This window comes from Oncorhynchus kisutch, linkage group LG11, assembly GCF_002021735.2.
Source record: "Oncorhynchus kisutch isolate 150728-3 linkage group LG11, Okis_V2, whole genome shotgun sequence".
Taxonomy (NCBI): domain Eukaryota; kingdom Metazoa; phylum Chordata; class Actinopteri; order Salmoniformes; family Salmonidae; genus Oncorhynchus; species Oncorhynchus kisutch.
This window is the reverse complement of record NC_034184.2, coordinates 72,350,959-72,378,584: the sequence shown is the minus strand read 5'-3', so window position 1 is coordinate 72,378,584 and position 27,626 is coordinate 72,350,959. Positions and strand designations below refer to the sequence as shown.

At 42.3% G+C, this 27,626-nt stretch overlaps 1 protein-coding gene across 1 annotated transcript in view; it reads right to left on the bottom strand.

Annotated features, from left to right (window-relative positions):
- LOC109899295 (dipeptidyl aminopeptidase-like protein 6) overlaps positions 1–22,911 on the bottom strand; it is a 351,844-nt gene extending 328,933 nt beyond the window's left edge. The window contains exons 1-2 of the mRNA XM_031836276.1: positions 22,391–22,911; positions 22,223–22,297 (exon numbers count right to left, since the gene is read on the bottom strand). Of these exons, the coding sequence (XP_031692136.1) occupies positions 22,223–22,279 (57 nt within the window). The 5' untranslated portion in view covers positions 22,280–22,297; positions 22,391–22,911. The remainder of the gene's footprint in view (positions 1–22,222; positions 22,298–22,390) is intronic.
- Between the last annotated feature and the right edge of the window lie 4,715 nt (positions 22,912–27,626).

Sequence of the window (27,626 nt, the reverse complement as noted above, 5' to 3'; positions counted from 1 at the left end):
TTCTGACTTATTCTGACTGGACATCTACAAATACCTAGGTGTCTGGATAGAATGTAAACTCTCCTTCCACACTCACATTAAGTGAGTTAATCCAAAATTAAATCAAGAATCGGCTTCCTATTTTGCAACAAAGCATTATTCACTCATGCTGCCAAACATACCCTCGTAAAACTGACTATCCTACCGATCCTTGACTTCGGCAATGTCATTTACAAAATAGCCTCCAACACTCTACTCAGCAAATTGGATGCAGTCTAATACAGTGCCATCCGTTTTGTCACCAAAGCCCCATATACTACCCACCACTGCGACCTGTATGCTCTCGTTGGCTGGCTCTCGCTTCATATTCGTCGACAAACCCACTAGCTCCAGGTCATCTATAAGTCTTTGCTAGGTAAAGCCCCGCCTTATCTCAGCTCACTGGTCACCATAGCAGCGCCCACCCGTAGCACGCGCTCCAGCAGGTATATTTCACTGGTCACCCACAAAGCCAATTCCTCTATTGGCAGCCTTTCCTTCCAGTTCTCTGCTGCCAATGACTGGAACGAACTGCAAAAATCACTGAAGCTGGAGACTCATATCTCCCTCACTAACTTTAAGCACCAGCTGTCAGAGCAGCTCACAGTTCACTGCACCTGTACATAGACCATCTGTAAATAGCCCATCCAACTACCTCAACCCCATACTGTAATTTATTTATTTTGCTCCTTTGCACCCCAGTATCTTGCACATTCATCTTCTGCATATCTATCACTCCGGTGTTTAACTGCTAAATTGTAATTATTTCGCCACTATGGCCTATTTATTGCCTTACCTCCCTTATCTTACCTCATTTGCACACACATGCTTTTTTCCCTATTGTGTTATTGACTGTATGTTTGTTTATTCCATGTGTAACTCTTTGTTGTTGTTTGTGTCACACTACTTTGCTTTATGTTGGCCAGGTCGCAGTTGTAAATGAGAACCTGTTCTCAACTAGCCTACCTGGTTAAATAAAGGTGAAATAAATAAAACAATTAAATGTAAAATATGTTGGTCATATGAATCATGTTTCAGCTAGCTGCTCAAAATGTAGGCAACTCAAAAACATTCACAATGTACGCAACCCTACAACTGTATAAAACAACTTTTTTCTGTGATATCCAGGGTTTGAAGTACTGTTTAAGTGATTTCTACTTAAGTCACCGAAAAAGAGCATCCAATGAAAACAATAGGGCAGATGAAACGCCTGGGTTGACTTCCTGCCGCAGGGGAGGTGCTTCATAGTGACTCTGTTATGTCTGGTTTCGAGTTCTGAGGCGTAGAGCGAACCTGACTGGTTTTCTGGTCCAGTGCATGTCTATTCTCTCTCTCTCCATCGCAGCTGTTTACTGCTGTGGCTCCATTTGTCTCGCCGGGGCATCGTTGACTGATTTTGATACGCAGCCAGACGGGCTGTCATGACCTAAGCATTTTGCAGAGGCAGCCGTTCACTCAGAGGGCCAGCAAGGTCTCAGTGACTCATACGATTACACTCCCAATGGTGTCAATCAAGCACAGGATACATGTCCAAATTAAGTTGGAGGGGCCAAGTGACATGAATACAGGGACCACCAGATCTAACGCCAATTCAGTTTGTTTGGTGAATGTGTGTGTGTGTGTGTGTGTGTGTGTGTGTGTGTGTGTGTGTGTGTGTGTGTGTGTGTGTGTGTGTGTGTGTGTGTGTGTGTGTGTGTGTGTGTGTGTGTGTGCTGAGCAACTAGTGTTTTTGAGGTCGATTCGATTTCATATTTTTTTTACATTAAATGCACTATGAATTATGTGGGTTGAAGGCTGGAACAACACAGAATAAAACAATTAATAAAAGTCCTCATACCTGCTTATCACTTATTAACCATCATTTCTTCACATTACGATACCTTAATATAATATTGCATTCATACCCTTTCCCTTTTTCCACATTTTGTTACGTTACAGCCTTATTCTAAAACGGATTAAATTAATATTTTACCTCATCAATCTATACACAATACCCTATAATGATAAAGCAAAAACAGGTTTTTAGAAACGTTTGCAATTTTTTTTAAATTAAATAAACAAATACCTAAGAAGTATTCAGACCCTTTGCTATGAGAATTGAAATTGAGCTCAGGTGCATCTTGTTTCCATTGATCATCCTTGAAATGTTTCTAGAACTTGATTGGAGACCACCTGTGGTAAATTCAATTGATTGGACATGATTTGGAAAGGCACACATCTGTCTATATAAGATCCCACAGTTGACATTGCATGTCAGAGCAAAAACCAAGCCATGAGGTTGAAGGAATTGTCTGTAGACAGGATTGTGTCGAGACACAGATCTGGGGAAGGGTACCAAACCATTTCTGCAGCATTTAGGGTCCCCAAGAACAAAGTGGCCTCATTCTTAAATGGAAGAAGTTTGGAACCACCAAGACTCTTCCTAGAGTTGGTTGCCCGGCCAAACTGAGCAATCGGGGGAGAAGGGCTTGAGAGGATCTGCAGAGAAGAATGGGAGAAACTTCCCAAATACAGGTGTGCCAAGCTTGTAGCGTCATACCCAAGAAGACTTGAGGCTGTAATCGCTGCCAAAGGTACTTCAACAGAGTACTGAGTAAAGGGTCTGAATAGTTATGTAAATTCTAAATTTCTGTTTTTTAAATAAATTTGCTAAACTTTCTAAAAAACCTGTTTTTGCATTGTCATTTATTTATTTTACCTTTATTTAACTAGGTAAGTCAGATAAGAACAAATTCTTATTTTCAATGACAGCCTAGGAACAGTGGGTTAACTGCCTGTTCAGGGGCAAAATGACAGATTTGTACCTTGTCAGCTCGGGGATTTGAACTTGCAACCTTCCGGTTACTAGTCCAACGCTCTAACCACTAGGCTACCCTGCCGCCACATTATGGGGTTTTGTGTGTAGATTGAAAAAACAATTTAATCCATTTTAGAATAAGGCTGGGTGGAAAAAGTCAAGGGGTCTGAATACTTTGCGAATGCACTGTATTCAAAGTAAATAAGGCATACTTTAATGACTGCTGAAAACCAACTATCTATCACTTAGATCATGTATTTTCAGGTATAGAAACCTTGCAATGCAACTGCTCTCTATTCCCCTTGACCGCATATGCTTCTGTCTCTTTTCTCACTCGACCGGACAAGTTGGCGCGCAATGGATTATGGTCATTGCAGTAAATTACGTTTTCTGTGCTAAACTAAGTAGAATATTGGCATGTTGGAAACTACTAGTCCCTACTACATCGCACAGTCTGGGCTTGATCTGATCTTGATTTGAGACCTCCACCCAAGAGAGAGAGCCACAGCTGCATGTGAGCTCTCACATTTTCAACTTGTTTTTTTTTTTACAAAAGGTTAGATTTGGAGTTAGATAAACTTGGATTTTTCAGGAGGTACATATGCAGGATGCTACCCTCCACAGCATGACCTTCACTCCAGATCAAAACTCCAAACCTACAACCTAATTTTGACCAAAATTAGCCGGAGAGATTACTGTTTCCTTTTTCCAAGCTATATGGAGGGTGCTCTAGCAAACAAACAGCAGAGACCTGAGGCCACCATCCAACCTAGAACTGAGTGAGTATTTTTTGGTCTGATGCTATTTTGAGAGCCAAGAAAAAGAGAAATGAAAAATAAAGTACATTACAATGATATATTTTACTTTATGGGGACTGAATGCTGAGTTAAGGATGCCAGGCTTGCAAGGACAGACAAGATACAACTTCAATTAGCACTAAGGTGTGAAGTAAAAGGTGTCGCTATCTTTGGGCCCAAGCGTCCTCCTGCTGTTCAAAGACCATTCATTGGCATTTTCCACAAGAAATCTGCCTCCAGAAATAAAAGCTTCTCCCAAGTGGGTGTGACACCTACTCCTGTTGCCTGCTGCACTGCTGCTTGGATTCCACCTGCAATCTGTTCATCGTCTGCCCTGGCCTGTCTCCCCCTGTCTGGTACAGGTAACCCACCACACTCACCCCACTCTCCCGAGCTTTCGCTCGCCTGGGGCAAGTGACTGAACTTACAATGGCTTGCCCCAAGTCGTTATATTTTATTTTTTTCTTGTGCATTTTGCTATTTGCCTCATGACTCCTGCATACTTTGTTGACTACAAACTTTCTTTACCCCATCGTGTGACAGACTATATTTGTTTCCACACTCGGGACTCTGACTCTCTTGGTTAGACTTTTGGCCTCCCATCCTATTCTAACCTCCTCTCACCGGCTTTGTATTCATGTTACCTGATGAAATTGCTGTACAATATGATCTTGTTGCCATCTGATGCACATTCAGATGTCATAAATCAGCACTGCAGAGCTCTCCTTGTCCTATGCCGTGCCTTGATTGTATTACTGTTGATGATATCTGGAAATGTGCATGTACACCCTGGCCCATCTACTGTTGCTAGCCTCAATTCTGACTTGTGCTCTGATATCTGCTTCACTGATTTCTCTTTTGTAAAAGCCTGGGTTTTCTGCACGTTAACACTAGAAGCTTATTACCTAAAATTAAGCAATTGAAAGTGTGGGTTCACAGCTCCAATCCAGATGTGTTGGTCATTACTGAGACGTGGATAAGTTTTGAATACTGATGTTAACCTTTCTGCTTATAACCATTTTCGGCAAGACAGATCTTCCAAAGGTGGGGGAGTGGCAATCTTTACCAAGGATCACCTTCAGTGCTCAGTTGTCTCCACCAAGTCTGTCCCCAAACAATTTGATTTGCTGGTTTTAAGCATTCAACTTTCAAATAGCTTTTTGCTGACTGTTGCTGGGTGCTATCATCCTCCATCAGCACATGCCTGTACCCTACCTGCCCTAAGCTCCCTCCTCGCCCCTTACACTAAGTCTGAATTTGTCTTGCTAGGTGACCTAAACTGGGACATGCTTAAACCACCTGACCAAGTACTACAGCAATGGGACTCCCTAAATCTTTCTCAGATTATTACCAATCCCACAAGGTATGACTCCAAACACCCAGAAAAGGCTACTCTCCTCGATGTTATCCTCACAATAATCCTGATAGATATCGGTCTGGTGTTTTCTGTAATGACCTTAGTGATCACTGTTTTACAGCCTGTGTTTGTAATGGCTGCTCAGTGAAACGACCTGCCCTGATTTGTCATAGACGATTGCTAAAAAACGTTAATGAGAAAGCCTTCCTTCATGAACTGGCCTCTGTAGAATGGTATAGAATCAGCTCTGTCGAAGACGCTTGGACCTTCTTTTTTATATTTTCAGTGATATTGTTAACAAACACGCCCCATAAAGAAAAATTGAATTAAAAACAGGTTCAGCCCCTGGTTCGACTGATCTTGCACAGTTACTCCACCTCAAGTATTGAATTTGGCAAAAGGCTTGGCACATGCATACTCAGGCTGACTGGCTCTCGTTCAGGCAAAAGAGAAATAGGTGCACTCAGGCTATCCGGAAGGCCAAAGTTAGTTACTTTAAGGAGCAGTTGTCTCTCTGTGCGTCTAACCCCAAGAAGTTCTGGAAAACGGTTAAAGGTCTGTAGAATAAACCCTCCTCTAATGACAAGAAGCACATGGCTGAGCTCTTTAATTAAGTCAGGATTCCTATTTGACTCAGCCATGCCTCCTTGCCCGTCCAACATTTCCTAATTTCCCACCCCTTCTAATGCGACTATCCCTGATGCTTCTCCCTATTTTTCCCCTGCCCCGCTACGAAGTTTCTCCCTGCAGGCAGTCACTGAGTCCGAGGTGATAAGGGGCTCCTTAAACTTGACCCCAAAAAAACATCTGGGTCAGATGGTTTAGACCCTTTCTTCTTTAAGGTTGCTGCCCCTATCATTGCCAAGCCTAACCTGTCTCTCCTTTCTGGGGAGGTTCACATTGCTTGGAAGGTAGCCACGGTTCGTCCTTTATATAAAGGAGGAGATCAAGCTGATCCTAACTATTATAGACCTTTTTCTATTTTGCCCTGTTTATCAAAAGTGTTGGAAAAATGTGTCAATAATCAACTGACTGGCTTTCTTTATGTCTATAGTATTATCTTGGGTGTGCAATCTGGTTTCCGCTCAGGTTATGGATGTATCACTGCAATCTTAAAGGTCCTCAATGATGTCACCATTGCCCTTGATGCTAAGCAAAATTGTGCTGCTGTTTTTATTGACTTGGCCAAACAGTGTTGCTGCCTTGCTATGTTGTTGTCTTTAGGTCCCTCTTTATGTAGTGTTGTCTCTCTTGTCGTGATGTGTGTTTTGTCCTATATTTAAATTTTATTTATTTTTAATCTCAGGCCCCCGTCCCCGCAGGAGCCTTTTTGCCTTTTTGTAGGCCGTCATTGTAAATAAGAATTTGTTCTTAACTGACTTGCCTAGTTAAATAAAGTTTAAATAAAATAAATAAATAATCTCTTGAGAAACTGTGCAATGTGCTCACAGAAAAAAAATGAACAAAATGGAATTCAAATAATTGAACTGTTGCAGTCAGTTAGTTTTTAAATTACGGAGAATTACTGAAATACCGATTAATCGCTCAGCACTAGTGTGTGTGTGTGTGTGTGTTTTATAGCCGTTTTAACAAAAAATATCACAAATGTAGGACTACACAGGTCCTTCTTATGAATAACTTCTTTGGCAGCTGCAGGCTGTATGTGTGTTCTTGTCCAACATAATGGTTATAATATAATAGTCCCTTTTCTTCAGAGACCACACTTGGCACAGACGGTTTTAACATGCCTTGGCACATAAAGCAAAATATGACAGTAGCCACCGATGATGAAGTGTATGGGGCAGTGTTACAGTATACTGAAGTGCTGTTACAGCACATTTAGCAGTCTGCTATGCATTTAAATAATAGCATCTACTCTACCCGAGATTGTTAGCCCTTTTCAAGCCATCTCTGTGCCCAAATCAAACTGTTGCCAACTAATGCCAAGTGCTTTAGTGCTCTAGGTGTAACACTGTGGTGCAGGTGGACAACAACACAACAGATTAGTAATAAGACAATCACTTTATACACTGCTCAAAAAAATAAAAGGGAACACTTAAACAACACAATGTAACTCCAAGTCAATCATACTTCTGTGAAATCAAACTGTCCACTTAGGAAGCATCCCTGTTTGACAATACATTTCACATGCTGTTGTGCAAATGGAATAGACAACAGGTGGAAATTATAGGCATTTAGCAAGACACCCCCAATAAAGGAGTGGTTCTGCAGGTGGGGACCACAGACCACTTCTCAGTTCCTATGCTTCCTGGCTGATGTTTTGGTCACTTTTGAATGCTGGCGGTGCTTTCACTCTAGTGGTAGCATGAGACGGAGTCTACAACCCACACAAGTGGCTCAGGTAGTGCAGCTCATCCAGGATGGCACATCAATGCGAGATGTGGCAAGAAGGTTTGCTGTGTCTGTCAGCGTAGTGTCCAGAGCATGGAGGCGCTACCAGGAGACAGGCCAGTACATCAGGAGACGTGGAGGCCGTAGGAAGGCAACAACCCAGCAGCAGGACCGCTACCTCCACCTTTGTGCAAGGAGGAGCAGGACTACCCCTGATGCTTCTCCCTCTTTTTCCCCTGCCCCGCTACGAAGTTTCTCCCTGCAGGCAGTCACTGAGTCCGAGGTGATAAGGGGCTCCTTAAACTTGACCCCAAAAAAACATCTGGGTCAGATGGTTTAGACCCTTTCTTCTTTAAGGTTGCTGCCCCTATCATTGCCAAGCCTAACCTGTCTCTCCTTTCTGGGGAGGTTCACATTGCTTGGAAGGTAGCATCACTGTTTGACAATAAATTTCACATGCTGTTGTGCAAATGGAATAGACAACAGGTGGAAATTATAGGCATTTAGCAAGACACCCCCAATAAAGGAGTTGTTCTGCAGGTGGGGACCACAGACCACTTCTCAGTTCCTATGCTTCCTGGATGATGTTTTGGTCACTTTTGAATGCTGGAAGGTGCTTTCACTCTAGTGGTAGCATGAGACGGAGTCTACAACCCACACAAGTGGCTCAGGTAGTGCAGCTCATCCAGGATGGCACATCAATGCGAGATGTGGCAAGAAGGTTTGCTGTGTCTGTCAGCGTAGTGTCCAGAGCATGGAGGCGCTACCAGGAGACAGGCCAGTACATCAGGAGACGTGGAGGAGGCCGTAGGAGGGCAACAACTCAGCAGCAGGACCGCTACCTCCACCTTTGTGCAACGAGGAGCAGGAGGAGCACTGCCAGAGCCCTGCAAAATGACCTCCAGCAGGCCACAAATGTGCATGTGTCTGCTCAAACGGTCAGAAACAGACTCCATGAGGGTGGTATGAGGGCCCGACGCTTACAGCCCAACACCGTGCAGGACGTTTGGCATTTGCCAGAGAACACCAAGATTGGCAAATTCGCCACTGGCGCCCTGTGCTCTTCACAGATGAAAGCAGGTTCACACTGAGCACATGTGACAGACGTGACAGTCTGGCGACGCCGTGGAGAACGTTCTGCTGCCTGCAACATCCTCCAGCATGACCGGTTTGGCGGTGGGTCAGTTATGGTGTGGGATGGCATTTCTTTGGGGGGCCGCACAGCCCTCCATGTGCTCGCCAGAGGTAGCCTGACTGCCATTAGGTACCGAGATGAGATCCTCAGACCCCTTGTGAGACCATATGCTGGTGCGGTTGGCCCTGGGTTCCTCCTAATGCAAGACAATGCTAGACCTCATTGTTAGACCAGTTTAAACCGGCCCGCCCGTTCCCCAGACCTGAATCCAATTGAGCACATCTGGGACATCATGTCTCGCTCCATCCACCAACGCCACGTTGCACCACAGACTGTCCAGGAGTTGGTGGATGCTTTAGTCCAGGTCTGGAAGGAGATCCCTCAGGAGACCATCTGCCACCTCATCAGGAGCATGCCCAGGCGTTGTAGGGAGGTTATACAGGCACGTGGAGGCCACACACACTACTGAGCCTCATTTTGACTTGTTTTAAGGACATTACATCAAAGTTGGATCAGCCTGTAGTGTGGTTTTCCACTTTAATTTTGAGTGTGACTCCAAATCCAGACCTCCATGGGTTGATACATTTGATTTCCATTGATCATTTTTGTGTGATTTTGTTGTCAGCACATTCAACTATGTAAAGAAAAAAGTATTTAATAAGAATATTTAATTCATTCAGATCTAGGATGTGTTATTTTAGTGTTCCCTTTATTTTTTTGAGCAATGTATATCGATCAATGCATTGTTTTTATTGGCACGCTATTCTCTACTGCACATGTCAAACTCATTCCATGGAGGGCTGAATGGCTGCGGGTTTTCACTCCTCCCTTGTACTTGATTAATGAATTAAGGTCACTAATTAGTAAGGAACTCCCCACACCTGGTTGTCTAGTTCTTAATTGAAAGGGAAAACCAGAATTCTGCAGACATTAGGCCCTCCATGGAACGAGTTTGAAACATGCTATAGAGCATGTAAGTAACATAATATTACATACCAAAAAAATCGAAGTAACATTGAAATACGAACAAATTATGAATTTAATAGTTTTATATCATTTCAGAAGATCATCAAAAATAAGAAGGGCAATTGGGACATCTGTGCCGTTAAATCCATTTAGTCAATAACACGGCCCCCGCTAATCCCATCATGAGCAGAAAAGGGTAGGGCTAATGAGAACGAGAGCACCGCTAATGCAACAATTAGGAGTGGAAAGATGGAAATGGGTGCATTCCACCACCCTTCCTCGTCTATCTGCACTCACACAAAAAAATCTATGGTTATTCCCTTAGACTCCGGTGTGGGACTTGGAAGTGATAACTGTGCATTACAATGAGGCGTCTGTGTAATGAGAAAACGATCAATATCTTGCACAGTTCTGCGGGTGTTATCCTTCATTGTTGCCCAACAAACCCTCTGTAATTAAGAATTACACTCTCAACCCTTAATACCTCTTCAGTTTCACTTCTGTACTCTATAGAAGATGCTTTCTCACGAATAACTGCATCTGTATATTCTAATGTGAATTCGATAATTGCAGAAACAAATGACTTTTTATAAAGAAATATTTCATGACAGTATTGAGAGAGACCGACATTAGGCCTGAGGCCCTTTCAAATAATTGTATTGATGAAAGTGCAATATCTACTTTCAGTAGATGGAGGCTTTGCTTGCCGATCAATCTTTCTTTGGACAACAGCAGTTCATACATATTCATTGCGGGAGACTATTAATTTATTTTGTTTTTGTGTGTCCCAGCTGAGAGACAAAATTAAACATATCATCTCATTATAACATTGTAATTAGGTAGAATAAAGGGCCTTATCTAAGCTTTGAGATCTTTGAAGATGGGAAGATTAGCATAGCTCCAAAATGACTCTCAAAATGTGGCAGCTAATTACAATTTTGGAATTCACACGAGAGTGCAGAGCTGTCTGATGCTAAAAGATGCTAATGCTTGAATCCCACTATTTGAATAATGAGAATCCAATAGTCTTGGATATTAGTCTGTTTAGTAAAAAATATTGTGTTCACGTGTACTTTATAAGCCAAAATGTCTCAGTAAAACACAGGTCAATGTCTGTCAACCTGCTCTGTTCTGGCTTGATACAAAATGCAAAACTTCAAGTTTCAAGGTCACGTGCACAAGTATAGTGAAATGCCTTTCTTGCAAGCTCCAAACCCAACAATGCTGTAATCAATATTAATGTAGCACTAAAAATAACATAAGGTAGAACTAATAAATAAATAAAAATATTAAGAACACAAGACAGTAAGAAGCTATATACAGGGTCAGTTCCAATAACATATTTACAATGTGCAGGGATACTGGCGTGCTAGAGGTAGATATGTATGTATAGGGGTAAGGTGACTAGGTATCAGGATATATGATAAATGGAGAAGCAGCAGCGTAAATTATGATTGTATGTGAGTGCGTGCGTGTGTGTAGAGTCAGTATAAATGTGTGTGCATGTTTTGTGTGTTGGAGAATCAGTGTGTAGTGTGTGAGTGTGAGTCCTGTGAGTGTGTATCAGACATCATATAAATAAAATTAAACCGTCAACTCAGATAGTCCGTGTAGCCATTCTGTTAGCTATTTAGCAGTCTTATGGCTTGGGGATAGAAGCTGTTCAGGTGCCTGTTGGTGTCAGACTTGATGCACCGGTACCGCTTGCTGTGCGGAAGCAGAGAGAACATTGTATGGCTTGGGTAGCTGGAGTCTTTAACGATTTTCCGGGCCTTCCATTCACACAGCCTGATATGCCTAATCACAGGTAGAATTAATAGACTTGGACCATTATAGGGAGACACATACCGGAATCATACACTATATGTCCTTGACAAGAGTGAACTGAAGTTGCTGCATAGGCTGTCTGGAACTTGTAGCCTGTCATGCAGAGTCAGCACAGACAACAATGAGCGTCAGTATGAACAATGTTGACAGAAAAATACTTTCTGACCAGCCAACTATAAAATAGCACACATTCAGATTAGCCCTATACCTATCTACCGTGAAGGTTGTATCGTAAAATTAAATCAACTGTATGGAGAACGCAAGGAGATCTTCACCAAGCACAGCAATAACGGGTTTTCACCATTTTACAGCAGCTTGCCTCTGCTTGTACATAATACTATGGGGACCTCTGCTGGTTGTTTCTATTACTCAGCGAAGTACAGTCAACACGACTAGGACACACAATAATGTCCATTCAATTACTCCAAACAGGGTTCAGGACATTATTGGGTGGAAGATATTCCAAAAGGGCAGGCACTCAAGACAGGCAGAATGATGATGGTGTACTGATATCCCCTAACTGATAAGCAAGTGATGGGGGAGTAGGGAAGATAAAGATACAGGTTGCCGTTTATTGTCTTGTCCTAGAGGCAGAACTGAGTCATTTCCCCTTAGATAGGCCAGCTACAAAGTCAAAATTGGCTATATTGTAGAAATTCATGAAAACAAACATGTAATTTTTGGTTTAAATTTAGTACTAGGGTTGGGCATTACGGTTAGCAGTGTGCTTAGATTTATGGTTAGAAGTCAAATCAAATTTTATGCCAGCTTGTGACCCCTCTGCAGAGCTGCCCCCAGAACAACATACATGATGAAAAACGCTAACCTGCGAGAAAGACAAGGGGGTGGGGGGAACAGTGATGTCATACTGATCGACACAAAAGTTCACGTCAGCTGAGCTCTGTCAAAGCAGGTGGTGAGGCCCCTGGACAGTATGTCACTGTGGATCTGAGGAGACGCCATGTCTTCTTATGAAGGTTACGCAAAGGAGTCGTCAGCTTTACTACTTCAATCTTTAGTAACGACCGATTTATTGTGTACAACCAATGCTAAACTGTACAGAATAGGACATTAACCATGATCAGTCTTAAAGTAACTGTCCAGTAAAATCTCACTTTTAAAAGTTAACATTCTGTTAACTCATACTTAAATAATGTTGTTGACTCATCCTACACTCGTATTTGTGGCCAAAGCATAAATTGGAGGAAAAAGGAAAAATTGGAAATTATAATCCAATGCTCAAGAGTTAAACCCTATGTTCAATAATTTGCTCTTGGGTAGCAGTGGAAATCTAGCAATCTATATTTATCATCATACTTCCAGATGTTCCTACCATCGTCAGAGTTAAGCTTGTCATAAGATTATGACGTGCAATGAGATGCATTTCCTTCAGGGACTACTACAAACCCAGTGGTCCTACTGTAATCAGTGTGTCTTTCATCTAGAATGAGATCTCTCTGTGGCTGTCAACATTCTGAAAATAGAATGGCTACAGAGAGATTGGCCAAGTAGAAAGCCTCCAGAGCTTTGGAGTTTTAAATAGATGCAATAGGAATCAAAACAAACTGGGTACAATTAGCATATGATACCGTATGCTAAGATACATGTAGATAATGTTGGCTGAAGACCGAAATGTCTGGAGAGGGTTAGTCAGCTCCTATTCCCCTCCTGCTGGAATAAGTTCATGTGAATCCATTGCAATGACGTTCTAGCAGTTGTGGAGGGAGCTGGAGGGGCCCGTTCTCACCTGTCCAACCTAATGGTCTCATTAAGCACAGACTCAATCAGGTCCCTTTCTCCACACCTCCAACCCCTCTTCCTAACCACGCTGACTTCTCTCCTCACCCTTTCCCTTGTGACTCAATGCCCACATGTAAGGCAGTTCTCCACTCCCATAATGTGGGTCACAAGCTCAGCACAGCCCTGGAGAAAAATGTGCTTATGAAAAGATTAGGCTACTCGTCTCATAAAAATACAAATTCAAAGAAAATTGGAAAAACATAAACTGCAGATAATGATAATGATGGTGACTAAAGTTGTTACTTTACAAAGGGAATGACTGCAGCTAGGTAGAACAGCAAGATGGCACACAGTTACTGATGAGAAGTATGGAGAGTGCTTATGTTTGTTTTTTTTGCATCAAGTTGACTTATAAATTCATGTTGACTGAAATACAAGCACATTAGCCTACAACAGTTGTACATGTGGGTAATGATTAACAAGCATAACAGTTTCAAGAAAAGCAGAAATAACAGGGAATGTCCCGGGGTTGGGCCTTGCAGTTAGGGTTTTATAAACTTGGAGGCATTACACATTATGCATGGTTGCATCGGATCAATAAACATCTTGAACGTGAATTGGTCACATGACTCACATCAACATATAATCCATTAAAAATATATATCTGATGCACAACTGCTCAAATCATAAGCAACTCATATCCAGAAGCCCATACCAAGCATCGTTATCTAACGAGGTTCTCGTTATCCGATATCCATATTTTTTTTTTTTTACCCCTTTTTCTCCCCAATTTCATGGTATCCAATTGTTCTCAGTAGCTACTATCTTGTCTCATCGCTTACAACTCCCGTACGGGCTCAGGAGAGACGAAGGTTGAAAGTCATGCGTCCTCCGATACACAACCCAACCAAGCCGCACTGCTTCTTAAAACAGCGCGCATCCAACCCGGAAGCCACCCGCAATGTGTCGGAGGAAACACCGTGCACCTGGCAACCTTGGTTAGCGTGCACAGTAGAAGTTTAAATTCAGCAACAAAAAAAAATCAGGATCATGATGAGCAAATAAATTCTGACAGAATTCCGTAGATTTAGGCTACTACATGATACTCTAATTTCCGTAGCCTATGAATTAAAGTTTACAACGTAGGTGCACACAGGTCGAGAGAAAGATTGGGGGTAATTTTGTTCCGTTTGCTTCCATTTAAGAAGTGTTATTCAACAGAATCGGCAAAAATGAATACACCCCTGATTGCAGGCAAACAGTTCACTTTCATAGCCACATACAAACAGCTCGTTGTATTACGTCTCGCATCTACGCACTCTCCTCTCACCTTTTACTTTCGATTGTGGACTTCAATGCAGAACACATCAACTGTCTGTGACCAAGCAAAAAAAACTTTCCATGCCAAACCTTCATATCATAACCGCTACACACAGCCTACATCGTTGTCACCATATTAGCTAAAGTAACATCATAGTCAACATTACTAATATAACTAAAGCGTTAGTAAACCCGCTACAATAAGCTCCTTGGTCACCATAGCAGCACCCACCCGTAGCACGTGCTCCAGCAGGTATAACTCACTGGTCACCCACAAAGCCAATTCTTCTATTGGCCGCCTGTCCTTCCAGTTCTCTGCTGCCAATGACTGGAACAAACTGCAAAAATCCCTGGAGCTGGAGACTCATATCTCCCTCACTAACTTTAAGGACCAGCTGTCAGAGCAGCTCACAGTTCACTGCACCTGTACATAGCCCATCTGTAAATAGCCCATCCAACTACCTCATCCCCATACTGTAATTATTTATCTTGCTCCTTTGCACCCCAGTATCTCTACTTGCACATTCATCTTCTGCACATCTACCATTCCAGTGTTTAATTGCTATATTGTAATTACTTCGCCACTATGGCCTATTTATTGCCTTTAACTCCCTTATCCTACCAACATTTGCACATACTGTATATATACTTTTATTGACTGTATGTTTGTTTATTCCATGTGTAACTCTGCGTTGTTGTATGTGTCAAACTGCTTTGCTTTATCTTAGCCAGGTCGCAGTTGCAACTAGCCTACCTCGTTAAATAAAGGTGAAATAAAAAAATAAACAATCATGCAGTAAGTGTAAGCAGATTAGCAGTTACACCGGGGGGCACAAGTGGCAATAAATTTTTAAACCAGAAGCTTACCTTGACTTGGAAAAGATCCAGTGTTGGATAGTCATAGCCAGATAACTAACATAGCATTCCTCAGTTTGAGTTGGGTGTTTGAGTAGGCTAAACTAGCTGGCTGCATTTGTTACCTAACTAAGTGTAAGTGAAAAGAAATTACGAATTATAGCTCGCTCTCTTTTGATCCTCCTTCCTTTTTGAAGAAATGAATTTGTTCAAAACTGTTTAACTATTGTCTTTCTCGCTCTTTGAGTCAACTACTCACCACATTTTATGCACTGCAGCACTAGCTAGCTGTAGCTTATGCTTTCAGTACCAGATTAATTCTCTGATCATTTGATTGGGTACAAAATGTCAGTTCATGCTGCAAGAGCTCTGATAGGTTGAAAGATGTCCTCCGGAAGTTGTCATAGTGTAACGACTCTCCTCTTCTTCTGAAGAGGAGTAAGAGATATCGGACCAATTGGCAGCGTGGTAAGTGTCCATTTTAATATGTAAAACTGAACACTACAAAAATACAAAATAACAAAGTGAAAGAACAAACGAAAATCGAAACAGTCCCGTATGGTGCAAACAGAGACACGGGAAACAATCACCCACAACTCAAAAGTGAAACCAGGCTACCTAAGTATGGTTCTCAATCAGGAACAACGATTGACAGCTGCCTCTGATTGAGAACTATACCAGGCCAAACACAGAAATCCCAAATCATAGAAAAAGGAACATAGACAACCCACCAAACTCACGCCCTGACCATACTAAAACAAAGACATAACCAAAGAACTAAGGTCAGAACGTGACACATAGTTAGTGTGTACATCTATGGAAGGGGGTGAGAACCATGAGCCTCCTAGGTTTTGTATTGAAGTCAATGTACCCAGAGGAGGACAGAAGCTAGCTGTCCTCCGGCTACACCACGGTACTACCCTACAGAGTGCTGTTGAGGCTACAGTATACAATCATTGCAAAGTTTGATTTAATCAATTATTTGGTGACATTAATATATTTTGCATAGTTTTATCTAAAAAGGATAACATTTTTAATGTTTTTATGAAATTCACTGAGGAACATGGTCCTCCCACAGGAGCCTCCACTGACCCTTAAGTAACCATCTGTCTTATATAACCATACCAAACATAACATACCATAACAGATTTACTTTGACTATGTTATGCCTAGTCTATTAGACCAGGCTGGGTAATTCTATGTCATGGATAGAGCAGGTACTCCTAATGTTTTGTACACTCAGTGTAGGTGCCGGTTAGGAGATAAGTTTGGTTTAGCAGGTGTCTATGACCTACAGATATCCACATATTGTAAAATCCAGACCGATGGACAGGGAGTTACGAATTATAGATTTGCTTTCAGTAAGAGGATTTTCAGAAACAAGTACCCCCCTAAAAATGTTCAGCAGTTATTTTTCGGGCTCTGCATTGTAGGCCTTCCTTCAGTTTGCAAGAGGCTGAATGTGTCTCACAGTAGAAAGCATCCGAGCGTACGAAACAGCGCCCCTCTGTCTCTGAACTAGAGGTCGACCGATTAATCAGAATGGCTGAATAATTAGGGCCGATTTCAAGTTTTCATTACAATCGGAAATCGATATTTTTGGACACCGATTTGGCCAATTTAAAAAAAACGATGTACACCTTTATTTAACTAGGCAAGTCAGTTAAGAACACATTCTTATTTTCAATGACAGCCTAGGAACGGTGGGTTAACGGCCTCATTCAGGGGCAGAACGACAGATTTTCACCTTGTCAGCTCGGGGGATTCATTCTTGCAACCTTACAGTTAACTATTCCAATGCTCTAACCACCTGCCTCTCATTGCACTCCACGAGGAGACTGCCTGTTACGTGAATGCAGTAAGCCAAGGTAAATTGCTAGCTAGCATTAAACTTATCTTATAAAAAACAATCAATCAATCATAATCACTAGTTAACTACACATGGTTGATGATATTACTAGTTTATCTAGCGTGTCCTGCGTTGCATATAATCGATGCGGTGCGTATCGTTGCTCCAATGTGTACCTAACCATGAACATCAATGCATTTCTTAAAATCAATACACAGAAGTATATATTTTTGAACCTGCATATTTAGCTAAAAAGAATCCAGGTTAGCAGGCAATATTAACCAGGTGAAATTGTGTCACTTCTCTTGCAATCATTGCACGCAGAGTCAGTGTATATGCAACAGTTTGGGCCGCCTAATTTGCCAGAATGTTACGTAATTATGACATAACATTGAAGGTTGTGCAATGTAACAGGAATATTTAGACTAATGGATGCCACCCCTTAGATAAAATATGGAACGGTTCCGTATTTCACTGAAAGAATAAACGTCTTGTTTTCGAGATGATAGTTTCCGGATTCGACCATATTAATGACCTAAGACTCATATTTCTGTGTGTTATTATGCTATAACTAAGTCTATGATTTAATAGAGCAGTCTGACTGAGCGGTGGTAGGCAGCAGCAGGCTCGTAAGCATTCATTCAAACAGCACTTTCGTGCGTTTTGCCAGCAGCTCTTCGTTGTGCGTCAAGCATTGCGCTGTTTATGACTTCAAACCTATAATCTCCCGAGATTAGGCTTGTGTAACCAATGTGAAATGGCTAGCTAGTTAGCGGGGTGCACGCAAATAGCGTTTCAAACGTCACTCGCTCTGAGACTTGGAGTGGTTGTTCCCCTTGCTCTGCATGGGTAACGCTGCTTCGAGGGTGGCTGTTGTCGTTCTGTTCCTGGCAATACTAAAGTGCCTATAAGAACATCCAATAGTCAAAGGCTAATGAAATACAAATGGTATAGAGAGAAATAGTCCTATAATTCCTATAATAACTACAACCTAAAACTTCTTACCTGGGAATATTGAAGACTCATGTTAAAAGGAACCACCAGCTTTCATATGTTCTCATGTTCTGAGCAAGGAACTTAAACGTTAGCTTTCTTACATGGCACATATTGCACTTTTACTTTCTTCTCCAACACTTTGTTTTTGCATTATTTAAACCAAATTTAACATGTTTCATTATTTATTTGAGGCTAAATTGATTTTATTGATGTATTATATTAAGTTAAAATAAGTGTTCATTCAGTATTGTTGTAATTGTCATTATTACAAATGCATTTTAAAATCGGCCAATTAATCAGTATCGGCTTTTTTTGGTCCTCCAATAATCGGTATCGGTATCGAAAAATCATAATCGGTCGACCTCTACTCTGGATGTGTAGACATTTATCTGATGCGGTCTGGTCCAAAACAATATGATATTATTGCCACCCATTGCATTGAATTCAAGGGAAGCCAGCAAGCAAAAGTATAAAATAGCCCATCAGCGTTGAGCTAAACTGAGTGAGCTCAACTGTGAATGGTCCTGGTGCACAAAAAAAAAGTGTTAAGGGAAGCCAGTTTGGATTTGGCGACACTCCTATTAAATTGCATTGAGAGCATACGTAATAGACAGAAACAACTTCAATTGTTGCATCTCATTGTGTTGTTGTCCTCCAGTGGCTAGGTAGCAAGCTAAAATTGGCCCTTTCCTAAATTAGCCATGGATGGAGTTAGGGATTTGGACTTGCGGTTTTACTTCATTCTCCCTACTGGCCAATGATTATAACGGCGATTCTGATCCATCCATCAATTCATACATTGTCCCCCTGGCCTGAGAGAATGGAATTTCAATATGTAGCTAGATGTAGATGGATAATGTTAACTAGATAAAGTTGCCCATGAAAGTAAGTTAGGCTAGCAAGCAAGCATTTTAGCCAGGTATGTCACGGCTGTCTTCGTCCTCCTCAACTGACGAGGGGAAGCGAGAAGGATCGGAGGACCAATACGCAGAGTGGTAAGTGTTTGTCATTTTAATTGGAAAAACGGAGCACTACAAAACAACAAAATGACAAGCGTGAAGCTAATAAACAATAGTGCTGACACAAACACTACACATAGACAATCACCCACAACCCACAATGACAAAACAGGCTACCTAAATATGGTTCCCAATCAGAGAAAACGACTAACACCTGCCTCTGATTGAGAACCATATCAGGCCAAACACAGAAACAGACAAACTAGACATCCAACATAGAATGCCCACTCAGATCACACCCTGACCAAACAAAACATAGAAACATACAAAGCAAACTATGGTCAGGGTAGCAGCCTAAGACAACAAAAAATACAAGTGTGTACTGTATGACAGTGATAGATTGTTTTGTCAACATGAAAGAGATGAGGATGGCATTGGCGTTTCTCTACAAGTAAGGTGAGTAAACCTGTTTTTCTACTTGCAGGTACAGGCATGCACACAAATCAGAAACATGGACAGCCACATCATATTTAGCTTACGTTGATTGGACTAAATACACTGCTCAAAAATTAAAGGGAACACTTAAACAACACAATGTAACTCCAAGTCAATCACACTTCTGTGAAATCAAACTGTCCCCTTAGGAAGCAACACCGATTGACAATAAATTTCACATGCTGTTGTACAAATGGAATAGACAACAGGTGGAAATTATAGGCAATTAGCAAGACACCCCCAATAAAGGAGTGGTTCTGCAGGTTAGACCACAGACCACTTCAGTTCCTATGCTTCCTGGCTGATGTTTTGGTCACTTTTGAATGCTGGCGGTGCTTTCACTCTAGTGGTAGCATGAGTCTACAACCCACACAAGTGGCTCAGGTTGTGCAGCTCATCCAGGATGGCACATCAATGTAAGCTGTGGCAAAAAGGTTTGCTGTGTCTGTCAGCGTAGTGTCCAGAGCATGGAGGCACTACCAGGAGACAGGCCAGTACATCAGGAGACATGGAGGAGGCCGTAGGAGGGCAACAACCCAGCAGCAGGACCGCTACCTCCGCCTTTGTGCAAGGAGGAGCAGGAGGAGCACTGCCAGAGCTCTGCAAAATGACCTCCAGCAGGCCACAAATGTGCATGTGTCTGCTCAAACGGTCAGAAACAGACTCCATGAGGGTGGTATGAGGGCCCGACGTACACAGGTGGGGGTTGTGCTTACAGCCCAACACCGTGCAGGATGTTTGGCATTTGCCAGAGAACACCAAGGTTGGCAAATTCGCCACTGGCGCCCTGTGCTCTTCACAGATGAAAGCAGGTTCACACTGAGCACATGTGACAGACGTGACAGAGTCTGGAGACACCGTGGAGAACGTTCTGCTGCCTGCAACATCCTCCAGCATGACCGGTTTGGCAGTGGGTCAGTCATGGTGTGGGGTGGCATTTCTTTGGGGGGCCGCACAGCGCTCCATGTGCTCGCCAGAGGTAGCCTGACTGCAATTAGGTACCGAGATGAGATCCTCAGACCCATTGTGAGACCATATGCTGGTGCGGTTGGCCCTAGGTTCCTCCTAATGCAAGACCTCATCTGGCTGGACCTGAATCCAATTGAGCACATCTGGGACATCATGTCTCGCGCCATCCACCAACGCCACGTTGCACCACAGACTGTCCAGGAGTTGGCAGATGCTTTAGTCCATATCTGGGAGGAGATCCCTCAGGAGACCATCCGCCACCTCATCAGGAGCATGCCCAGGCGTTGTAGGGAGGTCATACAGGCACGTGGAGGCCACGCACACTACTGAGACTCATTTTGACTTGTTTTAAGGACATTACATCAAAGTTGGATCAGCCTGTAGTGTGCTTTTCCACTTTAATTTTGAGTGTGACTCCAAATCCAGACCTCCATGGGTTGATAAATTTGATTTTCATTGATCATTTTTGTGTGATTTTGTTGTCAGCACATTCAACTATGTAAAGAAAAAAGTATTTAATAAGAATATTTCATTCATTCAGATCTAGGATGTGTTATTTTAGTGTTCCCTTTATTTTTTTGAGCAGTGTAGTTTTTTGTATCTTTTAGTATCTTTTAGCTGTCCCTGTATTAGAATAAACATAGGTGATTTGATGATGTGGAAATGTTGAATTTGAAATGGTGCTGGAATAATGGAGGCTGCTCCTGTTTTCTTTGCAACGCGAGGTAACTCTCTGGTTCTAAATCAATAGTTGTTTAGTGATCCGAAAATGTCGGAAACATTAACTTCATTGATCATGCTGTAGTTCATGTAACAAAGTAATATGCTTTGTGGACTTCACCGGACAGAGATTGCTCTCTGGTTTTGTGATGAAACAAAGGTTTGGTTGAATTTATTCAACGTTGTGAGTTATCTGGCCCAAATGTATTACTTGGGGCTTGGGCCGATTGGGGCTACTCTCTGGCAGATGATTACACAGGCAATTTTATATAATTAACACTTCATTATATATTTATTTTTCCATATTTTCGTAATTGTTTCTGTGATCAAAAAATACAATTAACATCATAAAGAAATTCTTTAAGAGTCCTACGTAGTATTTTAGTATTTTGATACTTTGTTTAAGGCAATTGATAAGCATTAAAAACTTTGTGGATGGAACCTCCTGAGTGGTGCAGGGGTCTAAGACACTGCATCGCAGTGCAAACTGCGTTTCTACAGCTGCTGTTTCAAGACCCATGCTGGCCGCGACCGGGAGACCAATGAGGCGATCCACAATTGGCCCAGCATCGTCCGGGTTAGGGGAGGGTTTGGCCCAGCCGGGATGTCCTTGTTCCTTAGCGATTCCTGTGGCGGGCTAGGCGCATGCACACTGACACGGTCACCAGGTGTATGGTGTTTTTTCCCCAATGATTTTACCCATGCACCGCTGGTGGGCCTAACCACCTATGCCGCCCATGCGCAGAAGCGCAGCGTCCTTTATTAGGATGCTGTAAGGCCATATTCTGGTTCAACTGCTTCCATACATTCTACAGTAGCCTAAGTGGAAGGAATCCCGAAAATACATTACTATTTATATAGCCTAGGCTACTGTATGTGAAATATGTATTTAGGGCACCGTTATCCCATAATAGGAATTTGCAAAACAATAGTCCAGTGAACGCATAGGAAAATATAGAAGCAATGTCATATTCTCAGTTCAGTTGGTGGTTGATGATTGCTTGTGATAGCCTACCTTGCAATAGCCCAAACCCGCTTTACAATAGGCCTAATAATAAAAAAAGACTTACATGCCCTGCTTTTGAACACCTCCGGTATGTCTGTGTTACTCCTGCTGTTTGATTCATGGTTGACAATTAAAACTCCTGTGAAATGAAAGAAAATATGTTCGTCTTGGTCTCAAGGCTAAATGTCCAAAATGAATCACTGTGGACAACTCAATAAATTAACAAACATACCTGGATATAGCCTACTTGACCGCTGTAGTTGTTCTCCATAAACTGGCGTCTTCTTGGTTTGAAAACGTTTTCGGTATAGCCTAGTAGTCGGCTATCTATTTTCAGAGACAAAGTTTCACCCAATTGTGTTCCACAACATCTACAGGAGTGTATACTAAACAGTTGTTGCAAACAGCTCGAGCGTCTATTTGGCGGCAAAAGCTCCCTCGAACTCTCTCGCTGGAAATAAACTCCAATCAAGAAAGCAAATATAACGAAAACCACAAGAAAGCTTCATATACATATACGGAGCCCCTTAATAAATGTATCTTTGTTGAGCTGGAATTATTTATATAATCTACTTTATTCGACGAAATGATATCACAAACAAACTTCGATGTCTTGGATATCAGAGCAGGTCCGCACCTGAAGAGCATGACAGGCGCTATAAAATAAAATAAAGTAACCTATGTGACCGTTAAATGAAAATGTCGTCGAAGAGTGAAGCATGGACGTTGTGCTGACTCCAGCCTTGGGTTGAAAGTAAAGCATGGGCTGGGAAATGCTACAGTCTTTGCTTTTCCATTCTACTCGCTGTTCTGTCGAGAGGTGGCACACGAACCTAGAAACTGTAGGGAGAGATGACTGCGCTGCAGATGTAGCCTACAGTATAAGCAATACCATGCATAAGGACGTCTCCTATTGTGTTTGTCTGTAACAATATCTGTACGTACTGTATATCAACCAACGTAGTCGTTTGGAATATATAATGGCTTAAATAGTTGCACACCAATGCCAACCCTTTTTGCCAAATGTATTTGTCATAAATACTGTATGTCCCTTCAGTGGTGATACCAATGGTATTCATATTGCAAGCATCCCCAGCTGTCTTAGAAGTGTTAAAAGCGATCAATATCGTTTGAATGGGAACTCATGAGTGACCTTTACGCCATTCGTCTTCTAATTGGCATACCAGCCTAATGTAGATGAGCTGAGGGAAGCTAACATAAAGCATATCTCCAGTGCAAGGTTATTATATATAGTAAACGAAAACTTAAAATAAAACAAAAATTGAAAAAACCATTTAGTAAACTGAAACTGACAGCCAGTCGCTGTCTAATGTGGTACCGTGCCTTCTCAACCTTGAGGCACACTTGCAGTCAATGAGTGTTGCAAAACAGTTGGCACAGGTTCTCCTGAAGTCACTGCATGAGCGCTTCGCATGCATACTGAATCCTCTGGCAGCCAACCCCTGCATTAGCTTGCCTGATGGTCCCAAGTTGGTCAACGCCACTTCGCTCAACAAAGATGAAGCCGCTGATGAGGGAAGCGGTCTTTTGTATATAGAATAAACATCAAAAAACGAATGGAAAAAAAACGTTTTACATCACGAAACTATAATAACCTTGCTCCGGTGTTTAATTAATTGTGACAATTACAATAATCATTTTTGATGTGATGCCATGTTAGAGCATAACAAATGCAATGAACTGTAACGAATGTTGGAAGGACAGAACTAATAGAAGGACAGGACAGGTGTGACTGCTGTTGCATTCCATGCTTGCCAATTAGTCATTATTAAGCACTTGAGTAAGCTTATTAGACTGGCATGGAAATGTGAATGTGGCCTTTCCCAAACTTTACCTGGACTATCTGCATTACTGTTAACTATTAACCGCATCGGTACAGCTCATCACCAGTGATGTACTTGGCCGTATGCTTTACACTCTGTAGCGCCTTGCAGTCAGATGCCAAGCAGTTGCCATCCTAAGCGGTGATACAGCCAGTCAATATGCTCTCAGTGGTGCAGCTGTAGAGCTTTTTGAGGATCTGAGGGCCCATGCCAAATATTTTCAGTCTCCTGAGGGGGAAGAAGAGTTGTCAACCAACGTCAATTCAACCTAAAAGCAACCACAAATTGAACCATGTCATTGGATTTAGGTTAAAAGTTGCGTGAAAAAAAGACACATGCCCAAATCCAATCAGTTGTACATGTCGATGCGACGTCATCACATTGAATTTATCTGTTGAAATGACGTGGAAGCAGCATGGGTTCAACCAGTTTGTGCCCAGTGGGACACGCATCACCCATTTAAGCCTTGCTGTCATTGTCATGGACGCAACCATGAGTATCAGAATATAATAAGGCTTTTTATCATCTTTTACACGCACTGACACAGACAGAATGAAAACCACATTTTTAACATGAGAAGTTGAAAGGTATGAGGAGGTTAAATAAGTATAACATCAGACAAGGACCCCAGGTCACAATGAGAAGCTGGATTTAAACTGCATTTCTCGTTTTCGCACCGCCTCTCACTCTGCCGGCTGGGGATTCTCATTCTCCACAGCATCTCAACCCCCACCATTAAAGCCCTATTGATTGCTGAGCTTACAGGGCATTCGGGAAAGTATTCAGACCCCTTGACTTTTTTCACATTTTGTTACGTTTCAACCTTGTTCTAAAATGGATTAAATCATTCCCCCCCCCCTCATCAATGTACACACAATACCCCATAATGACAAAGCAAAAACAGGTTTTAGAATGTAAAAAATACCCTGTAATATCACATTTACATAAGTATTCAGACCCTTTACTCAGTACTTTGTTGAAGCATCTTTAGCAGTGATCACAGCCTTGAATCTTCTTGGGTATGACACTACAAGCTTGGCACACCTGTATTTGGGGAGTTTCTCGCAGTCTTCTCTGCAGAGCCTCTCAAGCTCTGTCAGGTTGGATGGGGAGCGTTGCTGCACAGCCATTTTCAGGTCTCTCCAGAGATGTTCGATCAGGTTTAAGTCCGGGCTCTGGCTGGGCCCCTCAAGGCCATTCAGAGACTTGTCCCGATCCCACCCCTGCGTTGTCTTGGCTGTGTGCTTAGGGTCGTTGTCCTGTTGGATGAACCTTCGCCCCAGTCTGAAATCTTGAGTGGTCTGGAACAGGTTTTGATGAAGGATCTCTTTGTACTTTGCTCCGTTCATCTTTCACTCGATCCTGAATAGTCTCCCAGTCCCTGCCACTGAAAAACATCCCTATAACATGGTGCTGCTACCACCATGCTTCACCATAGGGGTGGTGTCAGGTTTCCTCCAGATGTGACGCTTAGTAATCAAGCCATAGAGTTCAATCTTGGTTTCATCAGACCAGAGAATCTTGTTTCTTGTGGTCTGAGAGTCCTTTAGGTGCCTTTTGGCAAACTCCAACAGGGCTTTCTTGTGCCTTTTACTGAGGAGTGGCTTCCGTCTGGCCACTCTGCCATAAAGACTTGATCAAAAAGGCCCTCTCCCATCTCCACAGAGGAACTCTGGAGGTCTGTCAGAGGGACCATTGGGTTATTGGTCACCACAGTTTGGCCGGGCAGCCAGCTCTAGGAAGAGTCGGTGGTTCCAAACTCATTTCATTTAAGAATGATGGAGGCCATTGTGTTATTGGGGGCATTCAATGCTGCAGAAATGTTTTGGTAACCTTCCCCAGATCTGTGCCTCAACACAATCCTTTTGAAGTTTGCCAATGACCATTGGATGATCCAGAGGAGGAATGGGAGAAGATCATGTGGTTTGATTAGACAAAAATAGAGCTTTTTGGTCTAAACTCCACTCGCCGTGTTTGGAGGAAGAAGAAGGATGAGTACAACCCCAAGAACACCATCCCAATCGTGAAGCATGGAGGTGGAAACATCATTCTTTGGGGGATGCTTTTCTGCAAAGGGGGCAGGACGACTGCACCATATTGAGGGGAGGATGGATGGGGCCATGTATCGCGAGATCTTGGCCAACAACCTCCTTCCCTCAGTAAGAGCATTGAAGATGGGTCGTGGCTGGGTCTTCCAGCATGACAACGACCCAAAACACACAGCCAGGGCAACTAAGGAGTGGCTCCGTAAGAAGCATCTCAAGGTCCTGGAGTGGCCTAGCCAGTTTCCAGACCTGAACCCAATTGAAAATCTTTGGAGGGAGCTGAAAGTCCGTATTGCCCAGCGACAGCCCCAAAACCTGAAGGATCTGGAGAAGGTCTGTATGGAGGAGTGGGCCAAAATCCCTGCTGCAGTGTATGCAAACCTGGTCAAGAACGACAGGAAATGTATGATCTCTGTAAATGCAAACAAAGGCTTCTGTCCCAAATATTAAGTTCTGCTTTTCTTAAAAATCATACAATGTGATTTTCTAGATTTTTGTTTTAGATTCCGTCTCTCACAGTTGAAGTGTACCTATGATAAAAATGACAGACCTCTACATGCTTTGTAAGTAGGAAAACCTGCAAAATCGGCAGTGTATCAAATACTTGTTCTCCCCACTGTATGTATATAAGGTATTTCTGTTTTTTATTTGTAATAAATTAGCTAAAATTTCTGGAGATCCTGTTTTCGTTTTTGTCATTATGTGGTATTGTGTGTAGATTGATGAGGAAAAAATACAATTTAATCTATTTTAGAATAAGGCTGTAACAGAAAAATTCAAGGGGTCTGAATACTTTCCGAATGCACTGTATGGTTGTCCTGTGTGCAGGAAATCAGCAGGGTGCTGCATAGAAAAAATGTATCTGACAAGAGGGCTAACCTATCCCCAAATCACAGTATTTTGGCTAACTTCCACATTCTTAAAAAGGCTTTATTGATAGTCCAGGTTTTTGTGAACACCATTATTAGACAGATTTACACCAACAAATTTCCAGACAATAGCAGACCAAGAGGTTACACAAACAGTGTCACTAATTGACTCTGCGTATTATTTTCCAAATACCGTAGTTTAGATAACAGTTTGTGTTACCAATTCCATAGACGGCTGTCATATTTTGAAGACACTTTCATTAGGATCACACTCATTTTGTTTATTTCATTTCCTCCCAATCTTTTGAGAAGGTTTCTTTCAGGGGAAGGGAAACACTTTTTCTGCATCATCCTCCTCTCAAACGTGTGATCTCTGATCCACACTTAATTGGAGAGACATTTTTGTAAGGCAGAAGTTCTAGGTTCCTTTGAATTTGGCACTTGATGAAAACTTTGGACAGAACTTTTCACTTGAAACTGACTTTCTGAAGTAGCTGCCGGAGCAACTGCCACTGTCGCTTCTCAAAATGTATTTATGAGTCTGGGAACAACATCTAAACCAGGTCCCTGGATAGCAGCCATAGAACTAACTTTCAGGCCAAAAACATGTCTTCCTTCTGTCACGATCGTCGTGTGAAGGAGACCAAGGCGCAGCATGGTAGGCGTACATTCTCTTTATTAAAAAAATGTAAACCAAACAAAAAAACAAC